This window comes from Diachasma alloeum, unplaced genomic scaffold (genome assembly GCF_001412515.2).
Source record: "Diachasma alloeum isolate Michigan unplaced genomic scaffold, Dall2.0 Dall_scaffold_00209, whole genome shotgun sequence".
Taxonomy (NCBI): Eukaryota; Metazoa; Arthropoda; class Insecta; order Hymenoptera; family Braconidae; genus Diachasma; species Diachasma alloeum.
In genome coordinates, this window is record NW_021680374.1 from 1433003 (window position 1) to 1456660 (window position 23658).

At 37.7% G+C, this 23658-nt stretch overlaps 6 protein-coding genes across 6 annotated transcripts in view; 4 read left to right on the top strand and 2 right to left on the bottom strand.

Moving 5' to 3' along the window:
• The first annotated feature begins 117 nt into the window (after positions 1-117).
• LOC107036441 (high mobility group B protein 6) lies at positions 118-1860 on the top strand. Its single transcript, XM_015254393.1, has 4 exons — positions 118-330; positions 398-468; positions 887-1229; positions 1707-1860. The coding sequence occupies exons 1-4, from the start codon at positions 232-234 to the stop codon at positions 1815-1817; spliced, it is 624 nt and encodes a 207-aa protein (XP_015109879.1). The 5' UTR covers positions 118-231; the 3' UTR covers positions 1818-1860.
• On the bottom strand, positions 1818-4672 carry LOC107036440 (hydroxyacylglutathione hydrolase, mitochondrial). Its single transcript, XM_015254391.2, has 5 exons — positions 3993-4672; positions 3772-3887; positions 3189-3534; positions 2997-3100; positions 1818-2250 (listed from the first exon to the last, which is right to left on the bottom strand). The coding sequence occupies exons 1-5, from the start codon at positions 4063-4065 to the stop codon at positions 1981-1983; spliced, it is 909 nt and encodes a 302-aa protein (XP_015109877.1). The 5' UTR covers positions 4066-4672; the 3' UTR covers positions 1818-1980.
• LOC107036437 (ATP-dependent DNA helicase Q1) lies at positions 4264-7462 on the top strand. Its single transcript, XM_015254387.2, has 3 exons — positions 4264-4462; positions 5622-6320; positions 6400-7462. Exons 1-3 carry the CDS (start codon positions 4435-4437, stop codon positions 7449-7451), a joined length of 1779 nt encoding a protein of 592 aa, XP_015109873.1. The 5' UTR covers positions 4264-4434; the 3' UTR covers positions 7452-7462.
• A 2291-nt stretch (positions 7463-9753) lies between these two features.
• On the top strand, positions 9754-15645 carry LOC107036436 (TBC1 domain family member 16). Its single transcript, XM_015254386.2, has 3 exons — positions 9754-10779; positions 11616-12041; positions 13002-15645. Exons 1-3 carry the CDS (start codon positions 9776-9778, stop codon positions 13690-13692), a joined length of 2121 nt encoding a protein of 706 aa, XP_015109872.1. The 5' UTR covers positions 9754-9775; the 3' UTR covers positions 13693-15645.
• Positions 15646-16249: 604 nt separating this feature from the next.
• On the bottom strand, positions 16250-21108 carry LOC107036438 (transmembrane protein 104 homolog). The gene is made up of 5 exons (XM_015254388.1): positions 20794-21108; positions 20571-20692; positions 20039-20123; positions 18703-19246; positions 16250-18187 (listed from the first exon to the last, which is right to left on the bottom strand). Exons 1-5 carry the CDS (start codon positions 20830-20832, stop codon positions 17493-17495), a joined length of 1485 nt encoding a protein of 494 aa, XP_015109874.1. The 5' UTR covers positions 20833-21108; the 3' UTR covers positions 16250-17492.
• A 607-nt stretch (positions 21109-21715) lies between these two features.
• The window catches only part of LOC107036374 (zinc finger protein 577), a 3999-nt gene continuing 2056 nt past the window's right edge, over positions 21716-23658 (top strand). Inside the window, exons 1-2 of the mRNA XM_015254314.2 lie at positions 21716-22399; positions 23571-23644. Of these exons, the coding sequence (XP_015109800.1) occupies positions 22210-22399; positions 23571-23644 (264 nt within the window). The 5' untranslated portion in view covers positions 21716-22209. The remainder of the gene's footprint in view (positions 22400-23570; positions 23645-23658) is intronic.

The following is a 23658-nucleotide window of genomic DNA, read 5'->3' on the forward strand; positions in this document are numbered from 1 at the left end:
TCCACAGCAGAAATAATAAGAATTAACATGTTAAAAAAAATATTCTTATTTGGTTTAGCTTCAAGACCCATTCAAATCTTGCACAGAAGAAAATTACCTTATCGACCCTCAGGAAATCGTTCATTTCGCAATCAAAATAGCACATGATTGATGTTTGGACTTGTGGAGAGGATAAAAACGTCAACTAAATAATTACCAAAGAGTGAATATTAACCCCCTAGGAATATCGAAATGCTGGAGGAATCGGAGTACGAGGGGGATCTCGACGAGTACGACATATACAAACGAAAGTATCAGCTCATGCTGGACAGATGCGAACTCCTACAACAGGTAAATAATCAAATTTCAGTGTTTTTCCTCGATTTGAACGGCATTCTAAATTGGGACGTGTCAACAGGATAACGAACGACTTGTGTATCGCATTCAGACCGTGAGGAAGCTCTTGAAACGTACCAGGAAGGAGAAAAAGTAGGTGGTTATAGGTTATCCTTATCATTTATCGAGTGGAGTGAAATGGACTGTTTTCAGTCGCTAATAACTCGAGTTCGGCAGAGTGAAATTGCGATATTTTCTTTTTATTTTGAAGGTATTTTTTCAAGCTTTAAAATGAGATGCAATTCATCCAAATCGCATCGTTTAATCCAGAGATATTAACGATTTTGAAAAATCAACTTTATTTCACCCTTCACTAAACTCTTTAAAAACGTTTGATGAAGGAGAAAAATTGTTGATTATCTTTAAAAGAGTGGGGCAAAATGGGTATTTTTTAGTTGTTAATAAGTAGTGCATCAGAATGAATAAATAAACGGTCCATTTTACCCCTTTTGGATGATTAATGCGGTTGTTTTACCGAAAAAAACATGAATAAAAATATAATTCCCTTCAGATTTCTGATTGATCGACTCGATCAGCATGGCGATCGTTGGAGAGAGGCCCCAATGGGTGTTTCCGAGGAGAACAGTGTGTTCCAAGCAACGGTGAAGTCCGAGAAGCAGCAGAAAACATCGCAAACAGTGAAGGAGGAGAAACCGAAGAAGGGAACGAAGAGAAAAGGTGGCAAGACAGATCCGAATGCTCCAAAACGTCCGGCAAATCCGTTCTTCCAGTTTTGTCAGGAGCAGAGGCCCAGGGTGATGGAGAGGCTCGCTGGAGAGCCAGAACCCAGTAAACAAGAGCTCACGAGACAGCTGGCGACCACCTGGAAGTCTTTGAGTTCTGAAGATAAAAAGGTTTTTCTATTTGTTTTTTCAAGAATTGTTTTCATCACTTCGTCATTCGTTACACGAAAAATATGGGACGAGTGATGTTCTTTGAACTATTGAATATGTGATTCCTTTTTCCTCTTCTTCATTAGAAAATAACTCAGGGTTTTAAAAATACAAATTTTTGTATTCGTTTTTTCAATAATTTTTTCGTCACTTCATCATCAATCAGAATGAAAATTATGGAACGAATATCATCCTTCGAATTTTCAACTGTGCAATTCGTTTCTTTCTCCAATTTATTATATTTATTTCTCGCAAAGTGATGAATTATGAATTACTGAATTATTATTTGGAGAATAATTAAATTTGTCTTGCAAAAAATATTGCTTTCTACAGCATCAGTGTAAAGTATTAGTGTCAGTATTTCGCTTTCAAAAAATCCAATTTTCTCTTTAAAAATACATTTTTCAAATTAATAAGCAATTTCTCCTTATTTTTCAGGTTTACTACGATATGTACGAGCGATCGAAGGAGAAATACGTCGCTGAAATGCAGATTTATAATAAGAAGAGTGAAGACACACCTAGTCAAATTCCCCTGCACATAACTTAAGAGTGTCCCACATTAAGAATAATAAATATTCATTATTTCGCAACAGCATTCTCATTTATTTGGAAGAAATCATCTGAACGGAAGCATAAACAAAGTAACTCGTGCTATTGCACTTGTGACAACAGTTTCCCAGTATTTTTGGGGGTAATTAATTCACTCGGGTTTATTTGAAGTTGTCTTTCTCCCTCCGCAAGGAGGCCATGGTTGCCACAAGTCCAGTCGTTGCTGTGTGCTCCATGACAGATGCCTCGTGAACTCTCATGAACGGATTCGTTTTCTTCTCGTCTTCAATTGTACTCGGGACTGTTGGGGATTGCGCCTTGCGTTGAGCCTCTGCCCACTCCAATTTATTTTTGATATTTTCGTTTGACGGCTCCACTGTCAATCCAAACTGGAGATTTTTGCAGGTGTACTCGTGCCCACAGAAGACTTTCTGCGAGTGAACACAAATTTATCAACAATATTTTTTATTATACTCATTAAAATATATAATTTTTTAAAATTTCTCATCAATTGTAAAATTTTGCTACTATTTTTGAACATTTTGTTGTTATGAATAAATAATGAGAAATGTTTAAACCTTCAGAAATCACATTTTCTTGTTATGAAATTTATTATTAATTTAAAAAGAGAATTTTTAGAATAGAAAATCCAGTTTTTGTCAATTCTTTATTTAAGAAGGTTTTAACGTCCAATAATAACGGTTTATCGATCATTTTATGAGTCGAATAACTCTAGTGAAGAATAACAATTCCCATAAAAATAAAAAAAAAAGATTTAATATAAATCAATCTCTCATTCTCAAAATCTACTCTAATTTCAAATCTACTCTTCATCAATTTAGTAGTGAAGCGGTAAACCGAGTTGAGTCGATTTTGACTTTTGATCAGTTTTTGATGAATATCTCAGAACCTAAGAGAGATAGCAAAATTTTTCTCATGACCTTTTTTGTAGAACCGATTAAGAGCTATAAAAAGGTCATGACAAAAATTTTTCTATCTCTTTTAGATTCCGAGATATTCGTCAAAAACTGGCCAATAGTCAAAATCGACTTAACCCGGTTTACCGCTTCGCTACTGAATTATTTATGAAAGATTTTAATTCTCCCATGAATCGAATGAAACGAATGAAGAATAATAATTTCCATAGGACCTACATTAAAACCGAAACCCAACATACCGTTTTTTCGGGGAGGGATCCAAGCACTTCACCAAGTGCTTTGCACATTTGCTCGGCAGTCCCCTCGAAAAATCTCCCACAGCCACCCACGAACAAGGTATCACCTACGAAAAACGTTAAAATTAATTTTCCAATAGGACTAAGAAGACTGTAGTAGAGCACGAGGCTCTACAATTCCCAAAGGTTTCTTACCAGTGAAGACAGAGGGTGGATCGTCGTCCCCTCCACTGACGAGGTAACAAATGTGTCCAGTTGTATGACAGGGTGTCCCCAGACACTGGACCTTCAAGCTCCCAATGTTGAAACTGTCCCCATGAGCCACGATTTTATTAACAGCCTCGACTCTGTCATCCCCACCATATATCTGAACGCCTTTGAATTTCTTCAGCATATTCTCGTTCCCCCCAGCGTGATCCCAGTGGTGGTGAGTCGTCAGAATTTTCGTCAAGTTGAATTTATTCTCTTCAACTGTACTTGCGACGAGGGTTGGGTTCACTGGGTCTACCACAGCTGCCTCTTTAGTTTTGTCGTCAACAATCTGCGGTGATGAAAAAATTCAGTGGAATTAGCGAATTGGTAAACTGTTGGAAAATTAATTTCGTGAAATTACAGGCGAAATTATCAGTGAAGAATTTTTCTTTTTAGGTTTGTCAATTTTTTTTCCACATTACCCTCATCAGCGACTCAACTAAAATTTACTCATACCACTTAAGTGTTAAATTTAAATTAAGTTAAGTTAAGTTAAGTTAAGTGTTAAGTTTAAATTTAAACTTACCAAATACATGAAATTGTCCTGCAGTGCCGGTAGAATATGCACCGACATGGACTGACCTTGGACTATAGTCTTTAAACTGTGCATCCTGCCGAATCCGTTTGTCGTGATGCTCCTCGCTAAAAAATCAAATAAAGCAAAACAAATAGGCATGAATAATTCGGAGTAAAATCGCCAATAACAATCAGCAATTGAAATAGCACCATTGAAATGAGATCAAATACCTGTGAAATAAGCACAAGTCAACTGTTTCTCGAGCCAAAGTGGACAGCGACGGAGTGCAGCATTAAAAAACATATGCACCAAGATGTGTATCGTCTATCCTCTCAGGAAATTTATTGTTTATTATCCTAGCACTGTTTTTCAAGAAAACCCACTGTCACCAGGAAGACCTGACGACAAATAACAACTCGAACAACTTATTTCACTCGCGTAACCTAAATGCAATCGACAAGTGGTTTGACCGTTTGACGAGTGAAGTTTGTGGCCAATGAATCAGCTGACATCTCATTCATGTGAAAAATGCACTGTGTGTCTCTATAGTAAATGGAGTAAACAACATCGTGGTTGGCATAATAGTGAAGACGAGAACGTAATGAGGAGCATCAGTGAAAATAGTTAATTAAAAACTGCGTCGACAGATCGAGTATTAAATTAGTGGGCACCATGGAAGATGTCGAGGTATTATACGAAGGTATGAGTGTCATAGTTCAATATGTGGGGCTGGGGAGGCTAAGGCGAGTGAATTTGCCGATCATATTTCTCTTCTTTCGCATTTTTTTGACATATTCGATGATATTTTTTATTTTATTCGATTATTTTTAGTTCATTATTCATATTTTATATTAATAATAATTGTAGATCTAATTCGTTGGTTGGTTAGTAGGGGAGGGTGGGGTAAAATGGACACTTTAGACTTTTTTAACATTATTCATAACTCAGAAACAAATTTATTAATTGAGATCAGTTTAAGCTCATGACAAAGGGAAAGAACTGTTGTTTGTATTTTAAAAAAATTACTAAATTTCATCAACATTTCAACAGATCATTAACATTTTAAAAAAAGTCAAAAGTGTCCATTTTACCCCAGCCTCCCCTATGATGAATGATGATAGTTGAGTATGGGGTAATTTAATAGAAAATCACAGGCATTCGTTAAAAAATTGTGCAGAAATTCTTGAACATGAATTTTCAGATTTTTCTACTTTTTGATTTTGCAATAAGTAATTGAGAAAAACAGAGGGATATTTATATCGAAGGAATATTTATACTTTTGTAGGAACAATTGAAAGGAATGAATGACATAGAATTTGAATAAATAATAATAAATAATAATGAATAATAAATTAACTGATAATATGATTATGACTTTATTTCTATGAAATTTTCGTGTATTCGTATATACTCCACAATTTTTATAATGTATTCGATTATATTTTACACGTACCCTCGAATTTAGTAGTTTTTATAAATAACGATAATCAAATGTGAGAAAATCCAGCAGAAAACCTAAAGCATTCGTTAGGAAATTCTACAAGACATGAGTTTTCGAAATTTCTTTTCTCAATTTCGTAATGACATCTTCTACACATCAGAATCTCAAATGAATAATTCACACCTAAAAAAACAAATCTATTGATTTTTTCCCACAAAATAATTTTTTAAAATTAGCGTTAAAGCAAAAACCTAAAAGAATTCTCAAAAAAACTCTAATCCAACTCGACGAAAACTTCTTTTAGACAAATCTCTAGCCTTCTCTATTCAATAATTTGCGCAACGATGAAATGAATTTCCCGAATAAATTTCTTCACATTCATTCACGTTTTTTGTGTTCCCTTTTCACCATTCCCCAGCAACTGAAGAAGACGAAATAGCAGCGATAGACTTTGAGTTACGCCAAATCCAGGGAGAGATTGAGAAACTGAAGGAGCGAAAATTAGCCCTGTCGCAGCGCAAACAGAAGCTGCAGGATGACGCCCTCTTGAAGAAGAGCCTGACAGTCTCGAAGAAAGATTGGGAAAGAGATGATTTCCCTTGGTCGAAGGACCTCCTCGACGCCCTGACCAAAGTCTTCAGAATAAAGCGGTTTCGAGAGCTCCAGAAAGCCGCAATAAACGCTATTTTATCCAAAGAGGACACGATATTGGTAATGCCAACTGGTGGTGGCAAGAGTTTGTGCTATCAGCTGCCAGCAGTGATCGGCAAGGGGGTGACAATCGTGATATCGCCCCTGTTGGCTCTCATGGAGGATCAGCTGCACGGGCTGGAGAAGATAAACGTCAAGGCGGGGATGATGAACCCCAAGTCCGACAAGACCGTGACGAAGTCTATCATGGATGCTCTGGAGGGGAAGGACGATGGCCTGAAACTCGTTTACATCACCCCAGAGTACATGAAGAAATCCAAGAGGTTCATGGCGAAGCTGCAGAAAGCCTTCAACATGAAACTACTTGAACTGTTTGCTATTGATGAGATCCACTGCTGCAGCACATGGGGACATGACTTCAGACCGGATTATCAGTTCTTGGGCTGTCTCAAGGACATGTTTCCAGGTTCGTATTTTTTAAATCGACGATTTCGTGTGAAATAAAATCCCCCAAAGCCCCCAAAATAACCGATAACCATCCCCAGGTGTTCCAATCCTCGGTCTCACCGCGACGGCCCCAGCGAAGATAATAAATGACGTCCAAAAGATGCTCGACATCCAAGGCTGCCTAGTCCTCCGTGCCTCGTTCAACCGTCCGAACCTCTTCTACGAGGTTCGCCGCAAGCCAGCGGACAAAGAGGTCTGCCTCTCGATGCTAGCCAACCTCCTGAAGACCCGTTTCGCCGACATGTCCGGCATAATCTACACAACAACGATAAAAGACGCCGAGCAACTGACCTCGGACCTGCGTGACAAGGGCCTGAAGCTCGGTTGCTACCACGCAATGCTCGAGCCAGAAGTGCGATCGAAGATCTACCAGAGATGGATAACGGGGGAGTACCAGGCAGTGGTCGCAACAATTGCCTTTGGCCTGGGGATAGACAAGCCCGACGTGAGATTCGTTATTCACCACTGCGTGTCCAAGTCAATGGAGAATTTTTATCAGGAGAGCGGTCGTGCTGGGAGGGACGGGAAAAAGGCGGCTTGCATCGTCCTCTATCGTCTCGCTGACATCTTCAGGCTCAGTACAATGGTCATCGGCGATAAAGTGGGACTTCAGAACCTTTATAAGGTCCTGGAGTACTGCCTCGAGCCTGGCACATGTCGCAGGAGCCTCATTGCCAAGCATTTCGAGGAGAACTGGAGGCAGGAGGACTGCGCTGAGATGTGCGACCACTGCAGAAGACCCAAGAAGAGCAAGGAGACTGACATCGGCTCGCACTGTCGTCAGCTCTATCAGATAATCGAGAAGGCCCTCAAGGGCGAGACTAATCTGACGTTGATCAAGCTGATGGATGCTTGGTTCAACAAGGGAGCTGTTGCCTACAGGGTCTCCTCGATTCCAGTCCCCAAGTTCTCGAGGGAAGCTGGGGAGGCCATCGTTGGGCATCTTCTCGTCAATGGGTACCTCAAAGAAGACTTTGTGTTCAATGCCTATGCCAATCTCACGTACCTCAATCGAGGACCCAAGTCCGGACTCGCTATGGATAAGAACCATCGGATTATGTTTTGTCATGATCAGGCTTTGGATCTCTGATTTTTTTAGAGTGCGGGGGCTTAGGATATGGTAGAGTCTTTATTTTGAGGTGTTCTTTTCAGTATCTTTTCTTTGTCTCGATATCGAAATGTATACTGTTAAGTGCCAACGAATGTCTTGAAATAATGTTTTGGTGACATGAAAGGAAAAATGAATACTATGGTTGGAGGATTAGCTTCGTTGAATGGTTTGTTCTCTTTTGAAGGGGTTTCCGGAAATTCAATTTGAAGCCATCGAAGCTAGTTTCAATGAAGAAAAATGAATAGAATTTTTTTTTTCAATTTTCAGTGGATATTTGATAGAAAAAAATTTTTGGATTCTAATTTTTCTGTAAAAATTCTGCGGGATGAATTTTCGAATTCTATTTTTTGGTTTATTAAATGAACAACGGAGACAATACAGAGAAAAAACCTCAAGAAATCATGTTAAAAAATTTATCCAGAATAAATCTTAACAAAAGAGAATTTTCTGGGAAATATCTCTCGAATCGTGTTTTTTCTGTTGAATTTCAGTCATAAAATGTCCAATTAATTTTGACAATTGCATCAGTATTATTCAACACTTCATCATAAAAATGATTTACGAAAAGTCATCACCATTGTGTCATTTACTAACGAATAAAAGATCTGATACAAAAAATACGAAAAATGCATTATCACGTAATTTTCATCGTATTTTACATCGATAATGCGTCATTATTATTCGACACTTCACCATGGAGACGACTCTCTGCATGTCATCGCAAATAATCGTGGATAAAAAATATAACAAATGATCACGTATTTGCGTATAACGGCACAATATTCGTATTATCTTGAAATAGCTACTTTGATAAGCTAAAAACTTGTGGGAAGTGGAATGTAAGTGGTTTGGATAGTAGGACTGCCGGGAACCCAATGGAAATATTGATCCTAAGAGAGAAAAGGGCACAACCGAGTTGTACACTGTGCAGTGCGCATCGTGCACTGAGTTTTCGTTGATGAATTTGTTGTGATCGTGTGCTACATCACAGTGCGGCGAAATTATTTATTCACGTTAAACCACTAATGAAAAATTATTTCCCATTTCCTCTGGGTTTTATTTTTTCCCGTTAAAATAATGTTAAAAATTGAGAGGGCCAGTCGTGAAGATGATGGGGTGAACAGTGACGTCGAGGATAATTTATAATTTAACGAAACTCCAGGAAATAATGAAACAATAAACATTTGCAAAGTTTGAAAAACGATTTTACTTTTGAGGTGAGGGGCTACTGACTGTGAGTTTGGTTTCCACACGTGTAATGAGGCCAGTTACTCAGCGATAACGAAACATATGTTAATGCTGTTGACAGATAATATGAGAATAATTACACAGCGTGAGAATGTGAGGCTCTCGTTTCATTTATTTTCAGATAGTCGGGTGAAGTGGGAAATCATCGTCGAACGGTGTGAAAAAGTATGAATAAATAGGGAAGAACTGAGGATGACGTTTGGAGAAATTAATTGATAATTAATGTTAATATCCAAATATTCAGAATAACAACATGACATTTGGATCAATAAATTGACAATTAATCGATCAGTCGATCACAAATTAATCAAACAACGTGTGAATTTGAAACTCATTTAATCAATTTTCAGATACGCTGAAATAAAAAAGAAATCGATAATTAATCAATAAAAAAATATTTGATCCTGAAGTTCTCGAGTCCTTCATTCTTGAATAATCGGAATAAAATACGAAATCATCATCGAGGGATAAAAAATGCACGAAGGAAGAATGACAACATGACATTTAGATAAATAAATTGACAATTAATGGATCGATCGATAACTAATTAATCAAACAACGTGTGAACTTGAAACTCACTTAATTAATTTTCAGATATTCAGTGCGAAATAAAAATTATCTTGATAATTAATTAATAAAAAAAGTTTTTTGAACCTGAAGTTTTCGTGTCCCTCATTCATAAAAAATCCAAATAAAATACGAAATCATCATCGAGCAATAAAAAAAATACACAAAGGAAGAATAACATGACATTTGTCCAAACAAATTCCAGATTAATCGATCAGTCGCTCACAAATTAAACCCCATGCGCACTTGAACCCCATTAAATCAATTTTCCCACATTCCCGCGGAAAAAAATGCAATCGATAATAAATCAGTAAAAAAATGTTTGAACCTGAAGTTCTCGCGTCGCCCATTCCCGAATAATCGGGATAAACCCGACCGAGCGATAGACCTAGCGATAAAAATCCCCGGAGTATTCCCCACAGAGGATGCCACCAGCCTGATACCTCAATAACTTATTACCCCCGAAACTAAACCGATCACCCCCCAAAATGCCGTTGCCAAATCTCCTGCGGAAGGCGAGCAACTACATTCTGGGTGAGAGTCCCCCGGACCGAAAGATCCTCTACCAGGACGGTGAAGCGCTCTTCTGCAAGAACAACGTCTGCGTGCACCCACCGATGCGGCAGCACTGCGACGTGGTGCACCACCCGGGGTACCTGACGATCACCTGCAGACTCGGCGAGTGCACGGAGGTGCCGAGCCTCCACCTCTCCTGGATCCCCAACAGCACGTTGAGGAAGCACCCGACGACGCTGGAGAACCTGACGCCCAAGCGCAGTTTTTCGTCGGAGGGAAATTCCCTGCCCGGCAAGATCGCCGAGGAGGAGGGCAACTCCGAGCGACTGGACGTCTGCCTGGAGGTGAAGGAGCCCGTCGACTGCAGGGACTGCGAGAGGATATGCTCCGGGGGGTGCGTCGAGGGCCTCCAGGGGCAGAAGGTGGGGAACTCCGAGGAGAAGAGCGCGAGCGAGGGCTTGCGGGACGAAATGAAAAATCACGAGGACGAGGGGATCATCCTGAGCCGATTGAGGTCGGAGTCCATTGACTCGGCCTCGCTGGACGGCGGCACTTACGCACATCTGGCCGCCATGAAGAGCCGGAGTGTGTCGCTGACCTCCTGCAATTTGTCCCTGAGCGGCCCCAATGATCACGATTTCCCCACGTGGATGCGGTCCCCGGAACTGCTCGCTCTGCAGCACAATCTCACGTTCCCGGAGAGTGCGACGGCCTCGCCCGTCACTGTGAGGAGGGCCCATGCGTGTCGGAGGTTCTCGGTGGATCTTGCTCAGATGAGGTCGCTGAGGCTCTTCTTCGCCGATCCCGGGTGCACCTGCGGACAGCTGGTCGTCGCCAGCAGGGAGAGTCAGTATAAGATTCTGCACTTTCATCATGGCGGGCTGGACAGACTCGCCAGCACTCTCCATCAGTGGCATCAGCTGCTTTATCCCAGGCCCCAGGAGGCGCATGATACCGAGGGCAGCCTGCCGTATAGGTGAGCGGTTGCGAAGGGTTTTTTTTCCAGTTTTCAAGTTTTATTTATTTTTTCATCACGCTGTGATGAAAAATCATTGTGATGAAAAATCATCATCATCATTGTGATGAAAAATATTGTTCGTAACTCGTAAAAAAAAACACTTTTTTGCACTCGTTACGAAATATACTATTTTTTATGGGGAAAAAAATTTGGTTGGCGTTTTAGTTATTAATGAAGTTATGTAAATTGTAGTTTTTTGGTAATAATTTTTAGGGGTACATGTCTCAATATTCCAGGTTTTCTAAAAGAGTAGGAATTGTTCGATGGGAGAAAGTCTGACGACAATTTTCACGTTTAATAATTTATGAGAAAAACCTATTTCTTTGAAAAATTCGATTTTTTTTTCAAGGGTTCAAATTTTCAACGAAAATGCGACAAACAACTAGAATTTTTTTAATAATATTATAAGAGAACTCCATTAAGAGATGTTTTTGAATTTTTAACGTTGTGGAGTTGAATTCAATTTGAGATTAACTTGTACAAGGAATTTCTTACTCAGCATGAAAAATACGCAAAATTGAATTTTTTAATTCAAACTTCATAAAAAAATTCTTGAACTTCTTATAAAATTAAACATCACATTCGACTGAATTTTCAACAGACTGAATAATTGCATTCCCATTGAATATTCCAGAAATCGATTCATCTTTGAGTGGAAAAATGTATAAAAATGTCATGTGAATGAGTCGTCGCTGAAAATGTCAAGATTTTTACTTAAATTTTCGCGAGTAATTTTCTGAGACTGCATTTTGTTCGGGCTTCGGGCCAAAAATGTCATTTCTCAACATTTCCAGACACTTCATGGTATGCAGGCCGGAAGTTGCTCGAGACGAGCTGCACCCCGAAGAGGGTCAGGTTTCCATGATCACCTCGCTGGCGTGGAAAGATTTGTTAAATGAGAGGGGTCAGGTGGAAGACGATCTCGCGCTTCGGAAGGGCATTTTCTTCGGCGGCCTAGAGCCCGCGCTGCGCAAGATAGTCTGGCCTTTTTTGCTGCACTGCTATTCCTATCAAAGTACTCACGAAGACAGGGAGCAAATCGACGCCATCAGGAGGCAGGAGTACGAGGAGATTGAGAGACGGAGGTGCTCCATGAATCCTGAGGAGGCGGAGCATTTCTGGAGAAATGTCGTTTGCATCGTGGAGAAGGACGTCGTCAGGACGGATCGGGCTAATCCGTACTATGCGGGGGAGGATAATCCCAATATTCGTGTGATGAAGTGAGTATGACAACAGAATTCTCCAGAAATTTATTAAAAAGAGAATTGAGAAATGACAAATTCCAATTTTTTTCTGAATTCAGAAATGACTGAAAAAAAAATCTTAATTCTGGATTTCTTCAGTTATTAATTTATTTTTTTAATTATCACGTTCATGAATTAAATTGTGTAAAAAAAAATAATGACTCGATAAATTTATCAATTGGATAATCGCTAGAATTAAATTTTGAAGAATTTACTTTTTCAAACGTTCCTCTCTCGCAAACGAATGATGAAAATGGTTTAAACTTTCGAGAGACCTGATTCGTTCCGCGAGGAATTGATTCCCGTTCGAATTTTAAATATCAATTATCTGTTTGCGATTAAAAAAATGAAGATTACATTGAGAAATTGTTTGTTTATACAATATATCAATAACTGATAATACGGTGAAAATATTTACAAATTGCAAATGACTGAGCTCCGCTCCATTTTCTATAAATAATGTATAAACAATCAATTTTCCTCCATAAAAATTATTTACTCAGAATAATGAAATTTATTCACATTCAGAATTTTAAAGAATTTTAGTTTAATCAATTTCAGTGATTTATTGATAAACAACGAATGTTTAAAAAAATAATTCCGTGCAAAATGTAATGTGGATAACGCTGAATACTCATAAAAAATTTGATGATTGAAAATGATTGAAATTAAACCCCCCTGGAAAAATATATAAAAAAAATATATAAGATAGGTCAATTTAATATATTCTTCGAATATATATAAGCTTTATAAAAATATAAATTTATATATGTTTCATATACAAAATATATAATTGTCAGAATACATATTTTCCCGTATGGAAAGTGTGGTCTGCACCAAACAGTAAAAAATACTTAGATATTCTTAAATTGTCAAGACAACAGCTCTCATTGGAGATCAAAAGTTCCCAAAAAAATAAAATGGTATTGATTTCAGGAATATCCTCCTAAATTACGCTGTCTACAACGCTCACTTAGGCTACACCCAAGGAATGTCGGACCTCCTGGCCCCCCTCCTGGCGGAATTGAACTCAGAAACCGATGCATTCTGGTGTTTCGCTGGTCTCATGCAGCGCTCGGTGGCAGTCTGCACGCCAACCGACACCGACATGGACAAGAATCTGTGCTACCTCCGAGAATTGATAAAGCTCATGGTGCCGGACTTTTACGCCCACCTGGAGAGACACACCGACGCCCTCGAGCTTTTATTCTGCCACCGGTGGATCCTACTGTGCCTGAAGAGAGAATTCCCAACGGAGACGGCTCTCGTCATGTGGGAAGCCTGCTGGGTCAACTACTTGACCGATTATTTTCACTTGTTCCTCTGCTTGGCTATTATGTGCATCTACGCTGACGACGTCATCGCCCAGGACCTCAGGACCGACGAGATGCTTCTGCATTTCAGTTCACTGGCTATGTACATGGATGGCAACGTTATCCTGAGGAAGGCGAGGGGTTTGCTCTATCAGTTTAGACAACTGGATCGCCTGCCCTGCACGGTTGCTGGATTGTGCCGCCAGTGTGGCCCTGGCATGTGGGACAGCAGTCACAATCCTGTTATTGAGTGTCTCGATCATCAGGAAGTCGGTTGCCCCTTTTTGGAGAAGTACCAGGGCCTCAAGTATTAATGTTGTGCAGGGATTAAAAAATTTAATAGAAAAACCTAGCGAATTCGCTAGACTTCAGTCGGATATGAAATATTTAATAGCAGATATTCAATAGAAAAGTCACAAGAACTTTTTTTATTTTGTTAGGTGAAAATTAGTTTATATCCGAGTTATTTATACTGTATTTTCAATGAAATTTGTCGTTTGATTTTGTTGATGAGAAGAAAAGAAATAGAATGGGAAAAAATGGACAACTTTAGCAGATTTTCTCAGAGAAAGCGCTAGGTTTATCTATTATCTCTTCATACGTGTTTCAATTCCCTGCAAATCTGAATCTAGATTATTAATTTCACTCCTATTCCATTAAATTACAACACAACAATTCGTTATGTTGACATTTAGCAACTAATGCTCCTCCCTTGAGTCTTTATCATTAAAAAAAATCCCTCTTTCACTCCATCGTTCATTGATGCAAACACCCCTCGCTTCGGTTATCCAATAATTTTTTTAATTGAACCGCGCCTCCCCCAAGGAGAATTATTCAAAAAGGTAAGACTGACTGGAAAACCAAAGACCAAAAAGTTAATATTATAGAAGTGCGCGTGATTGAAGCACAAATTTTAAAATGCTCATTGAATTCGCCATATTGAACAACAATCTCAATACTGTGGAGGCTCAAGACTATCGTCGATAGTCAAATTATCAATGGAAGTGGGCGATGAATGCAGTAATCGAACATCCAAGTTACTGAGATTGATTTCGTGATTTAATTTCAAATGAATTCATAATCTACAGGATAAATATTTTCAAACGCTTCAGTATCGATCACACGTATGAAAAAATTTAATAGAAACAGCGCTTTTTCTAAGAAATTTCTATTGAAGATTATGCAATTTTACCCTGAAATTTTGTTGAGAGATATTTCATAGAAAACAGTCAACAGATTATTATTTTTCCACAGAAATTCTTAAGCGTTAATTTTTCAAGTTTATCCCCCTGTTTTTTATTTGTTTCCCATAATACAATCCAAGGAAAGAAACTTGAAAAAATTATGCCCAGGAATTGTTATGAAAAAAATCACAACAGAGAAGTTATAGAGAGAAATCAACACCTAACGAATTTTTTCTGTACACAAATATTTATTTAAAAACGCAGGGGAAAGTTGTATGATTTTTAATAGACAGAATTGTCACAAAAACAAATAGAAATTTCATACAATTTCTTAGAGAAAGGGCTGGGTATTTCTACCAAATTTTTTCCCACGGTCAACCACCTCCGCACGCTGATAGATCACTTTATGATGGATCCGCTGTTATTAATTGGACATGTTAACGTTTCTGGCAAGAGTATATAAAAGATTATGAAAAATTCTGCAACCTTTATGCGAAAGGCGAATTAATCGAGAATATCATCCAGACAAATGCTTCATTTCACTCAAATGAATGGGTTTTTTTATGCATAAAAAAGGGTTCTGTGATTCAAATGCTGATTTTATTATTCAGAAATCGAACTGTTGCCTCGACATCAAAGAGAACTAATTTTTTAACATGTAACAGTTGTTTACTTGGAATTAATCAATTATTTATTTATGATAACTGAAACATTTTTGCTGGAATAAATATACGAGTTTATAATTTCAAACAGAAATATTGACGAAATTGGAATTCCAAACAAACAGAGTTTTCTTCGATTCAAATGTATCATTTATCTGGGTGTTGAGAAAAATCAAAGAGCAGTGACACCAATGCGGAGAACTTATGCATGTGCCTGCTCACCGAAAAAATCATTAATGAATCGTCCATTATATGTCTCTTTCATCACTAAATATCAAAGTCTTTTTCAATGTGTTTGCCTATCATCTTGTGTTCTCGTTGTTCAATCGTGAAGCTAAGAAAAGTGTATATTGTACGATTTATCAATGAAAAGTCAATGGAAAATAAAGAAATATAATGTATATTATTGAATTATTGCAAATAAATGAACTGGAAAGTAAAACTGACTCATCAACTCTTTGATTTTATCCCCAGGAGCGCAATAATCCATAATAACTAAGGGTAGTTTGAGCGGAATTGAATATTCATTTTGTTCAACATGATATTGTTTTATTTTTACACTCAACACACATTAACATCGATATTTGACAGTTTCTTGAAGATCACCTATGATGAAAAAATATCAACATCTATTTGTCTTCAATAATGAATCACAATTTTTTAATACAGTCACAGAGGATAAAATTTAATAGAAAAACCTCGAGAATTCGCTAGACAATTCTATTGAACTTTTTAATAGAAAATATTCTATAAAAAAAGTCAAAAGAATTCAATTTTTCTCAAATTTTCCAATTTTTTTTTATTCTATTTTTCGCTTTGTTTCATCAAGAAAATGAAACAAAAAACTTAGAAAATTTGAGTCGAGAAATTCTTCAGAAAATATCTCAAAAATATGTGGAAAAAGTGAAAAATGAAAAAAAATTTTTTTCACCGGAGGCCAAAGTGTCGGATCTTGGATTTTTCCGGGGGGAAAGTCGGTCCAAGGGTCAGAAGGGGCACAAGGGTCAAAGTGTCAGATCGTGGATTTTTCGCCAAAATCGAATTTTTTAGCCGGGTGAACGTTGATTCCAACTATTTAAGCGACGGGCTATTCAGAACAATACATTGTATTGAAAACTCAAATAAAAATTGTAGAGAAAAATCCGATCAAAGTCTCCAACAAATTTCCTAGGCTTTTCTATTAAATTTTTTTCACACACGGTTCCTCAGACTTTCAAAATAAACATTATACATGTCGCAGATGCAATTGCAATTGGGTGTTTACACGAAATGTTGGTATCTTATCATTTTATTCAACGAGAACTGGACTGCAATCACCCAATTACCTATAAATAATAAATCCAACTACACTAAATCAATCTGTGCGATCAGACTTTCATCACGAGAAGAATGAAATCGTAGTAATCGATATTGTCTAGCAAACACGACAGAAAATCAATGTTTACTTTCACTGATATTTACATCTGTTTATCAATTAACTTCTCAATTCAGTACTTAGTGTCTCTATTGTCACACACAGAGGACATTCAAATCCTGCGAAAGTTTATCCGTTCCTAGATATTACATTTCTCAATATAAAATAGAGAAAACAAGGGTAATCAGAGTAATGTCAGCAAAATATCTTATAAAAATGTGACATAACACTTATATTTCATGAAATTCACTGGATTTCTACTGAAAAACTCTGACGCTTCCCCATGCATTTGTCAGAATAGAAATGTTGATTAGAAAATATTTTATGTAAAAAATTTATAGATTTTCATCTTTTTATACTTCTTATTCTGTCAAGATTTTTTTATAAAAGCCGCTCAGCTGGAATTCTCTGAGTTTTTTGCTTGAATTTTTTCACCTAATCAAACAAAACTACAGCAAAATAACTCACAATATCTCAAGGGAATACCTCAAAAAATTAAGTCGCGCAAAAAAATCAAAATTTATTAGTTTTTTTTCATTGAATTTCGCCGTACATTTCCTCAGAGAATAACATCACCAAAATAATTGATAAAACTAATAAACCCTCATCTTCCTACCCACCACACTCTCTTGAGAATATTCCCAAAAAAATGCTGAGCTCAAACTTCCGGGTTTTTGCTCAATTTTCAAACAAAAAAAACGGAATTCCGTCAAAAAATCTCAACAGAGTCAGTTGCATGAAAAAAATCAGAGCCTACCAATTTCTCGAGTAAGTTTCCTCGCTCCAAAACGAGTAAAAGAATAATAACGAAGCATGAAAATATTTTATAAAAAATGTGACATAATACTTCTATGTCATGAAACCGAATGAATTTCGTAGACATTAACAGTGACAATGATCATGCAGGCAAAAGCCCAGAGGACAACGAAAGTGAGCCAGTAGTGGCTGAAGAAAGGGCTGGCGAATTTGTTGGTCACCCCAAGTCCAATGACATCATTAGTTTTTTTTCTCGCATAATAAACGAGGAACGCAGGTATGAGATACTGAATGCCAGCACCAGCATACGACCCAGTGATGCCCACCAATATCGACAAGTCTTTGGTTGTCATTGCGATGGCATAAGGTGGGACAACAGCCAGAATGGGGAACGTCATTTTCCTCAAGCAAAAATTGTAAGTATTGTCTTTATTGAGGAACAACGACTGCAGGTTATTTCTCAGAGTGATGGCTATTATCGGGAAGCTCGTGGACAGTGTGAAGACTGGAAAGAGCGCTAGGAAGTACTCCGTCATTATCAGGAACATGTTGGTGCTGGTGGTGCAGTCTCCAGCCCCACGGGGGCCGAAGTCCAGGGTGTAGAGGTCGTCTATGTGAGCGAAGGCGAATGCACCGGTCAATGCCAGGAGAAGGTAGAAGGCGGCGATGAGAACGTAGTCGAGGAAGAGGGAACGTTTTAGGGTGGATTTGTTGGAGATTGGGGCGACCAGCGCTGGGAGGGAGTGGTGGCACATGAAGGAGTAGACGCAGGCTCCAAAGAGCCCAGGAATGCCTAAAAAATTCAATGGAAATTAATGAAACATTTCAACTCCGAAGAAATTGTTGAAGCAAGAACAAGAACTTCACCGTTTTGCTTATTCGAATGAAATTCTATTTGTTTTTCGTGCGTTTTTATTGGAAATCATTGAATTTTTAAGGGAAAATCATTGAGCTTTAATTTTCCACATTTCTGTATTTTCACTTGATCTGATAACAGAATAAAAAAATTAATTCAGGATCGAAAATTCTTATAGAAGAAAATCCAGCAGAGTAAGTTGAGTTAAAAAATTGGATTTGTCAAAAATATGGAATTTCAACAGAAATTCAGCAAAACAGAAAAAAACACTAGGATTTTGTGATTAAAAATCCAGATTCTATTGTTGATTGATGACACAAAGTGTTGAAAAAGTTAGGTACAAATTGGGTATAAATTTTGTCACTTCATAAAGTTGAAAAATTCAGAAAATAAAATACTTGAAATCAGTTCTGAAATTGAACGAAGCATTCCCCAATTAAAATGAAATTTACCTAGTACATTAGCAGCTGGAGGTGAATTTTGCGGTCCAGAAACAATTAGAGTTCTGGCAGCATACGCAATCATGATGCCAAAGGCCATCCATCGCATCATCGACGTTATGACCTGAAGATACTTCGTCTTCTGGACATTGAAGAAGACGAATGGGCCCAGAACCATGATAAACGTGGTCAGAAAGATCCTGTAGGCGTCCAGTCGATTGACGCTGGAGCCCTCCCAGCAGGCGACGTCGTCAGGAATAGTGTTATTGCACGTAAAATTCAGAGGCTGATACGTGCAGGCCACGTCTGCCATTGATTTTCCAATGGCAGCTCCATAAATGCTCAGATCTCCGTACAAATAAACAGCCAGACAAATGTAAAACAGAGTGGTGCCCACTTTGTTGAAGAATAGGGATGCCATTTCCCCCATTTCTATCCTCTCGTTGATCATGTAGTATCTGTAGCATGTGTTTGTACGTTCTGGGGAGTTGGTCACAGGGGAGACCAGGGGAGTGTCTTCAGAGTCGGAATTGGAGAGACCAGACTCACCAGAAAACTAGAGAATAGTTCCGGTGAAGAAATTCAGAGGAAAACCTTACGATTTGACTTGAAAATTCTACCGAATTTTCTACTTGTTTTTAGCCGATGGAAATGTTCAATGTCAGATACAGGAAAAATCAATAGCCTTGAGCTTTGTTATGTAACTTATTCTCTTGAGATATTTGTGACAGAAATTCCTCGGCTCAAATTTTTCAAGTTTTTTTGTGTAATTTTTTTATGGAAAGGGAAGAGAAATAGAGTGGCCAGACATCGTTTAATAGAACTGGTCGAAGAGTGATGGAATCTTCAACAGAAGTTCAATAGAAATTCAATTCCTTTTAAAGATTGAAGAGAGGTTTATGAAATAAAAAAATTAAAGTGCTCGGGATTTGACTCTCGAAAACCTAATTAAAACGTAATTTGAATTTAATAGTATCTATTTAATTCAATAGAATTTTAGATCGAATTCACTAGGTTTTTTAGTGAAATTTTGCATTAAAATGAAATTAAATTTGAATTTAATTGGAGGGAATTTAAATCGTTTTTTATAAGAAATACCGCGAACATTTTACGACTTAATTGAATTCCAAATTGAACGTGAATATTCAGTATCGAAATAGGCTTAATTTCCAATTAATGAAAATTGTTGAGGTGAAGAGGAAATTCCAAAAGAGTGAGATTGGTTATCCTTTTCTTCCATGAATAAATTGATAGCATAATTTCCCATATTTAATAAGATACAATAACGCAAAAAATTTATCTCCTAAATTGTCTCAAAATTATTGATAATCATGAGTATTCTACTTACTTTTTTTCTGTCTTGTATCCTCTGCCAAGTAAGAATGGCGTTAGCCGATGCCATCGTCTCGATGACGAACGTTACAGTTACAAAACTGCAATTGCAATGCAATAAACATTTCACTTATTTGAAAAAACAGTAAACTACGCGTTAATTGAAAAAAAAACATTATGATTGTTAGTGTTGTGATTGTCACGTTGAGTCGAATTTGACGGATAAATTTAAAAAATTGATATTAAAAGTTGAAAAATATTTAAAACAATGGGTGAGGGAAAGTGCTGTCTCGATCATCAACGAGTTTTCTGTGAAGTTTTGTTGGTCCGCATCTTTAAAATAAATTTTGTTGACTAAACAAGAGTTTCCCAAACACTAGATGAAACTAAATTAATCGCTCTGAAGAGGAGTGACATTTAGTACTCGAACCGTTGGCAAAGTGAATTGAGTTTTTGTGTCAACTCTTGTGGCCGTTAAAATAAAATTTTGAAAAATTCATTAAAATGTAATTAATCGCACGAAACAGTCGGGCTAATCGCTTAATTACCTGATAAACGCTAGAATCAGAATAACGCAGAGTCCGAGAGCCCATCCTGCTCGATTGAAAGCTGCTGGCAGTGTCAATGCCCCAGTGCCAACAATCAGATTGAACACGTAAATAAGTCCCACCTGGACCGAAACAATCCGATGACAGATGACACACTTTCCTTTGTTTACACGCTCAGGTTATGTCCGAGCGTTATAATTCATGAATAATAAGTAATACTCACCCACGTAGAGTACTGATCCGCTGGTGTCTGTTCCGGCATTTCACGCGAATTGTCACTGAGTCTCGATTATTAACAACGACAAATTCCGTAGATTCCAAAATAAACACTTCAACTAGGTAACAATGGTCGATCGAATCACTCCCTCATCGCGGTATTTTTCAACAAAAGAAAACCCCCACTCGATGATTCAACCCTCCAAGCAGTGGACTGAAATAACTAATGATTGAAAGTGTCAATTAATTATTTTCGAGCAGTTTTTATCCTCCAGAGAGATAATCCACTTTTGACACTCACTCGCGAGTGTTTATTGTTACATTTCACATGGCATATCTGCAACCAATCGCAACAGACCTCGGTAGCGCCCCCATGAAATTTGAATGGGCGACGCGTGTCAAAGTAGGGATGAGCGATATTGAAGGAAATATCGAAATCGCGACTATCGATATACTTTGAAAATATCGGTATGACGATATCGATATAACAATATATTTTTTATATCTGAAATATTCGCCAATGACAAGACGACAAAAACAACTAGAGTGATCATGAATAGTGATGGCTGATCGCGTCTGACGGCTCCCAATAATCCGATAGGTCAGATCAGAGAGAAGGGGGTTCGATGAAATAGGAAATAAATAAAATCGTGCGGCATCGAAAATAATATTTCCCTTTTTTCTTGATGACAGTTCATTTATTCCCTTTCGAAATCCTAGAAAATTGAAAGCAAATTTTGACTTCGATATACTAACGAAAAAATATCGAATATCGATATATTAGTCGTCACAAATATTGGTATATCGATATACAGTATTGGCGACTGCGATATATGGAGGAGTATCGCCCATCTCTATTCCGAAACGGAATGTGTTCCTTGCTCTCATTGGCTGGCCCCCAAGAGTAGTTAGTTTAGAGATCACTTGGTGGCTCCTCATATCGACACTGCGATCGTGAATATTCTTTATTCAATTCAATGACTCAAATGATGGAAAATATGGTTTAATATTCCTGACCAAGTAATGCGATTTGAATGAGTCAGGACTCATTTTGAAGTCTAAAAAATTCTTCGAAATGAAAAAAAAATGTAAAAATTCACTTTGACACTCTTGAGTTATTACCGATGGAATCGGTGCATGTCCCCTCCCCCGGAGTTAACGGACATCCATCATTCACAACAATAAAATCGAAAACGTGAAAAATTCATGAGGAAAGTGATAATTCCCTCTCAATCCTGAATATAATCACGAAAAATCCTCTCCTGTCCCTCCCAATTATTTTTCTCACTGGGAGCTCTTCCAGAAGTTTATTTCGCCCCAAAAATATGTGATGAATACGTGAAACGGAGCGAGAAGAGTGCAGGGAAGTATAACCTACCTCAACAATTCTGGAAGCAATAACGAAACCTCGGAGCAAGAGCAGATGAGAGGCGGAAACCCGGGAAAAATGAGCATGGAGTGTCCAAATTGTGGAAAACAAACAAATTTCTCGGATTGTCGATTGATCCAGGACAGTTGTGGTCATGAGAAATGTCGAATGTGCCTATTGTACGAGGAGGAGGGCTGCAAGACCTGCAATGACCTTCTGAGGATCATACCCACGTTTCCACCAGGTGAAATAAAATATTATTTTTCAAGTCAACACCTTCGTTTTGGGAGAAATTCAATTTTTTTTTTTAATTCTATTGGGAATTTCTCCGGATGATATTCTAAATATTCTATTTCATTATTTTCCATTCTCTTTATATTCTCAATTTCACGTTTTCGTAAGACGAAATGAAAGATTTTTTTTCAAGCCAATGCCTTTTTTTATGAGAAGTTGCAACATTTTCTCTGCAAATGTTATCCTAAATATTTAAGTTAATTATTTTTCATTTTCTCTTTACATTCTTAATTTCACATTTTCCTCAGGGGAACTGCAAGATTTTTTTTCAAGCCAACGCCTCTGTTTTATGAGAAATTGAATCATTTTTTTATTTTATTGTCACTGTGTCTAAATGCTATTCTAAATATTCTACTTAATTATTTTCCATTCTTTTTATATTCTCAATTTCACGTTTTCGCAAGACGAAATGAAAGATTTTTTTTCAAGCCAATGCCTTTTTTTATGAGAAGTTGCAACATTTTCTCTGCAAATGTTATCCTAAATATTTAAGTTAATTATTTTTCATTTTCTCTTTACATTCTTAATTTCACATTTTCCTCAGGGGAACTGCAAGATTTTTTTTGAAGCCAACGCCTCTGTTTTATGAGAAATTGAATCATTTTTTTATTTTATTGTCACTGTCTAAATGCTATTCTAAATATTCTACTTAATTATTTTCCATTCTCTTTATATTCTCAATTCCCCATCTTCACCAAAATGAAAAATTATTCAAAAGCCAACACCTTTGTTCGTGAGAAATTCAATTATTTTCCCATTCTACTGCAAATTTCTCCAAGAGCCGATGCACAAAGCCCTGTTCCCCATAAAAATCCTGCGAATAAATTCCTATCGAAAAAAAACTTATCCCCCAACTCCCCAATTTCCAGAATTACTCGTAGAGTGCTTTAATCACCCCCTCAATCGAGAATATCAACTAAAAATTCATAATCCGTGTTGTCTTTTGCGTGACCTGCCTTCGCTGACCTTTCGCCAAAAATCGATCCCCCACTATTCTCCCTCATTCCGCGCCCCGAGTATCATCTCCCCAGGGCTGCACCCCCTCCCCAATTCCGGACCTAACGTCCTCCTCCCTACCACAAAAATCTATCAATAATTTTCTCCCTAATATTTCCCAAAAGCTTCCCAATGGAACCAATTCCACGGATGTCTTCCAGATGCAGAGGAGCAGCAGCCCCTGGACACCATCCCCTTCCCGTCCCCCCTGCC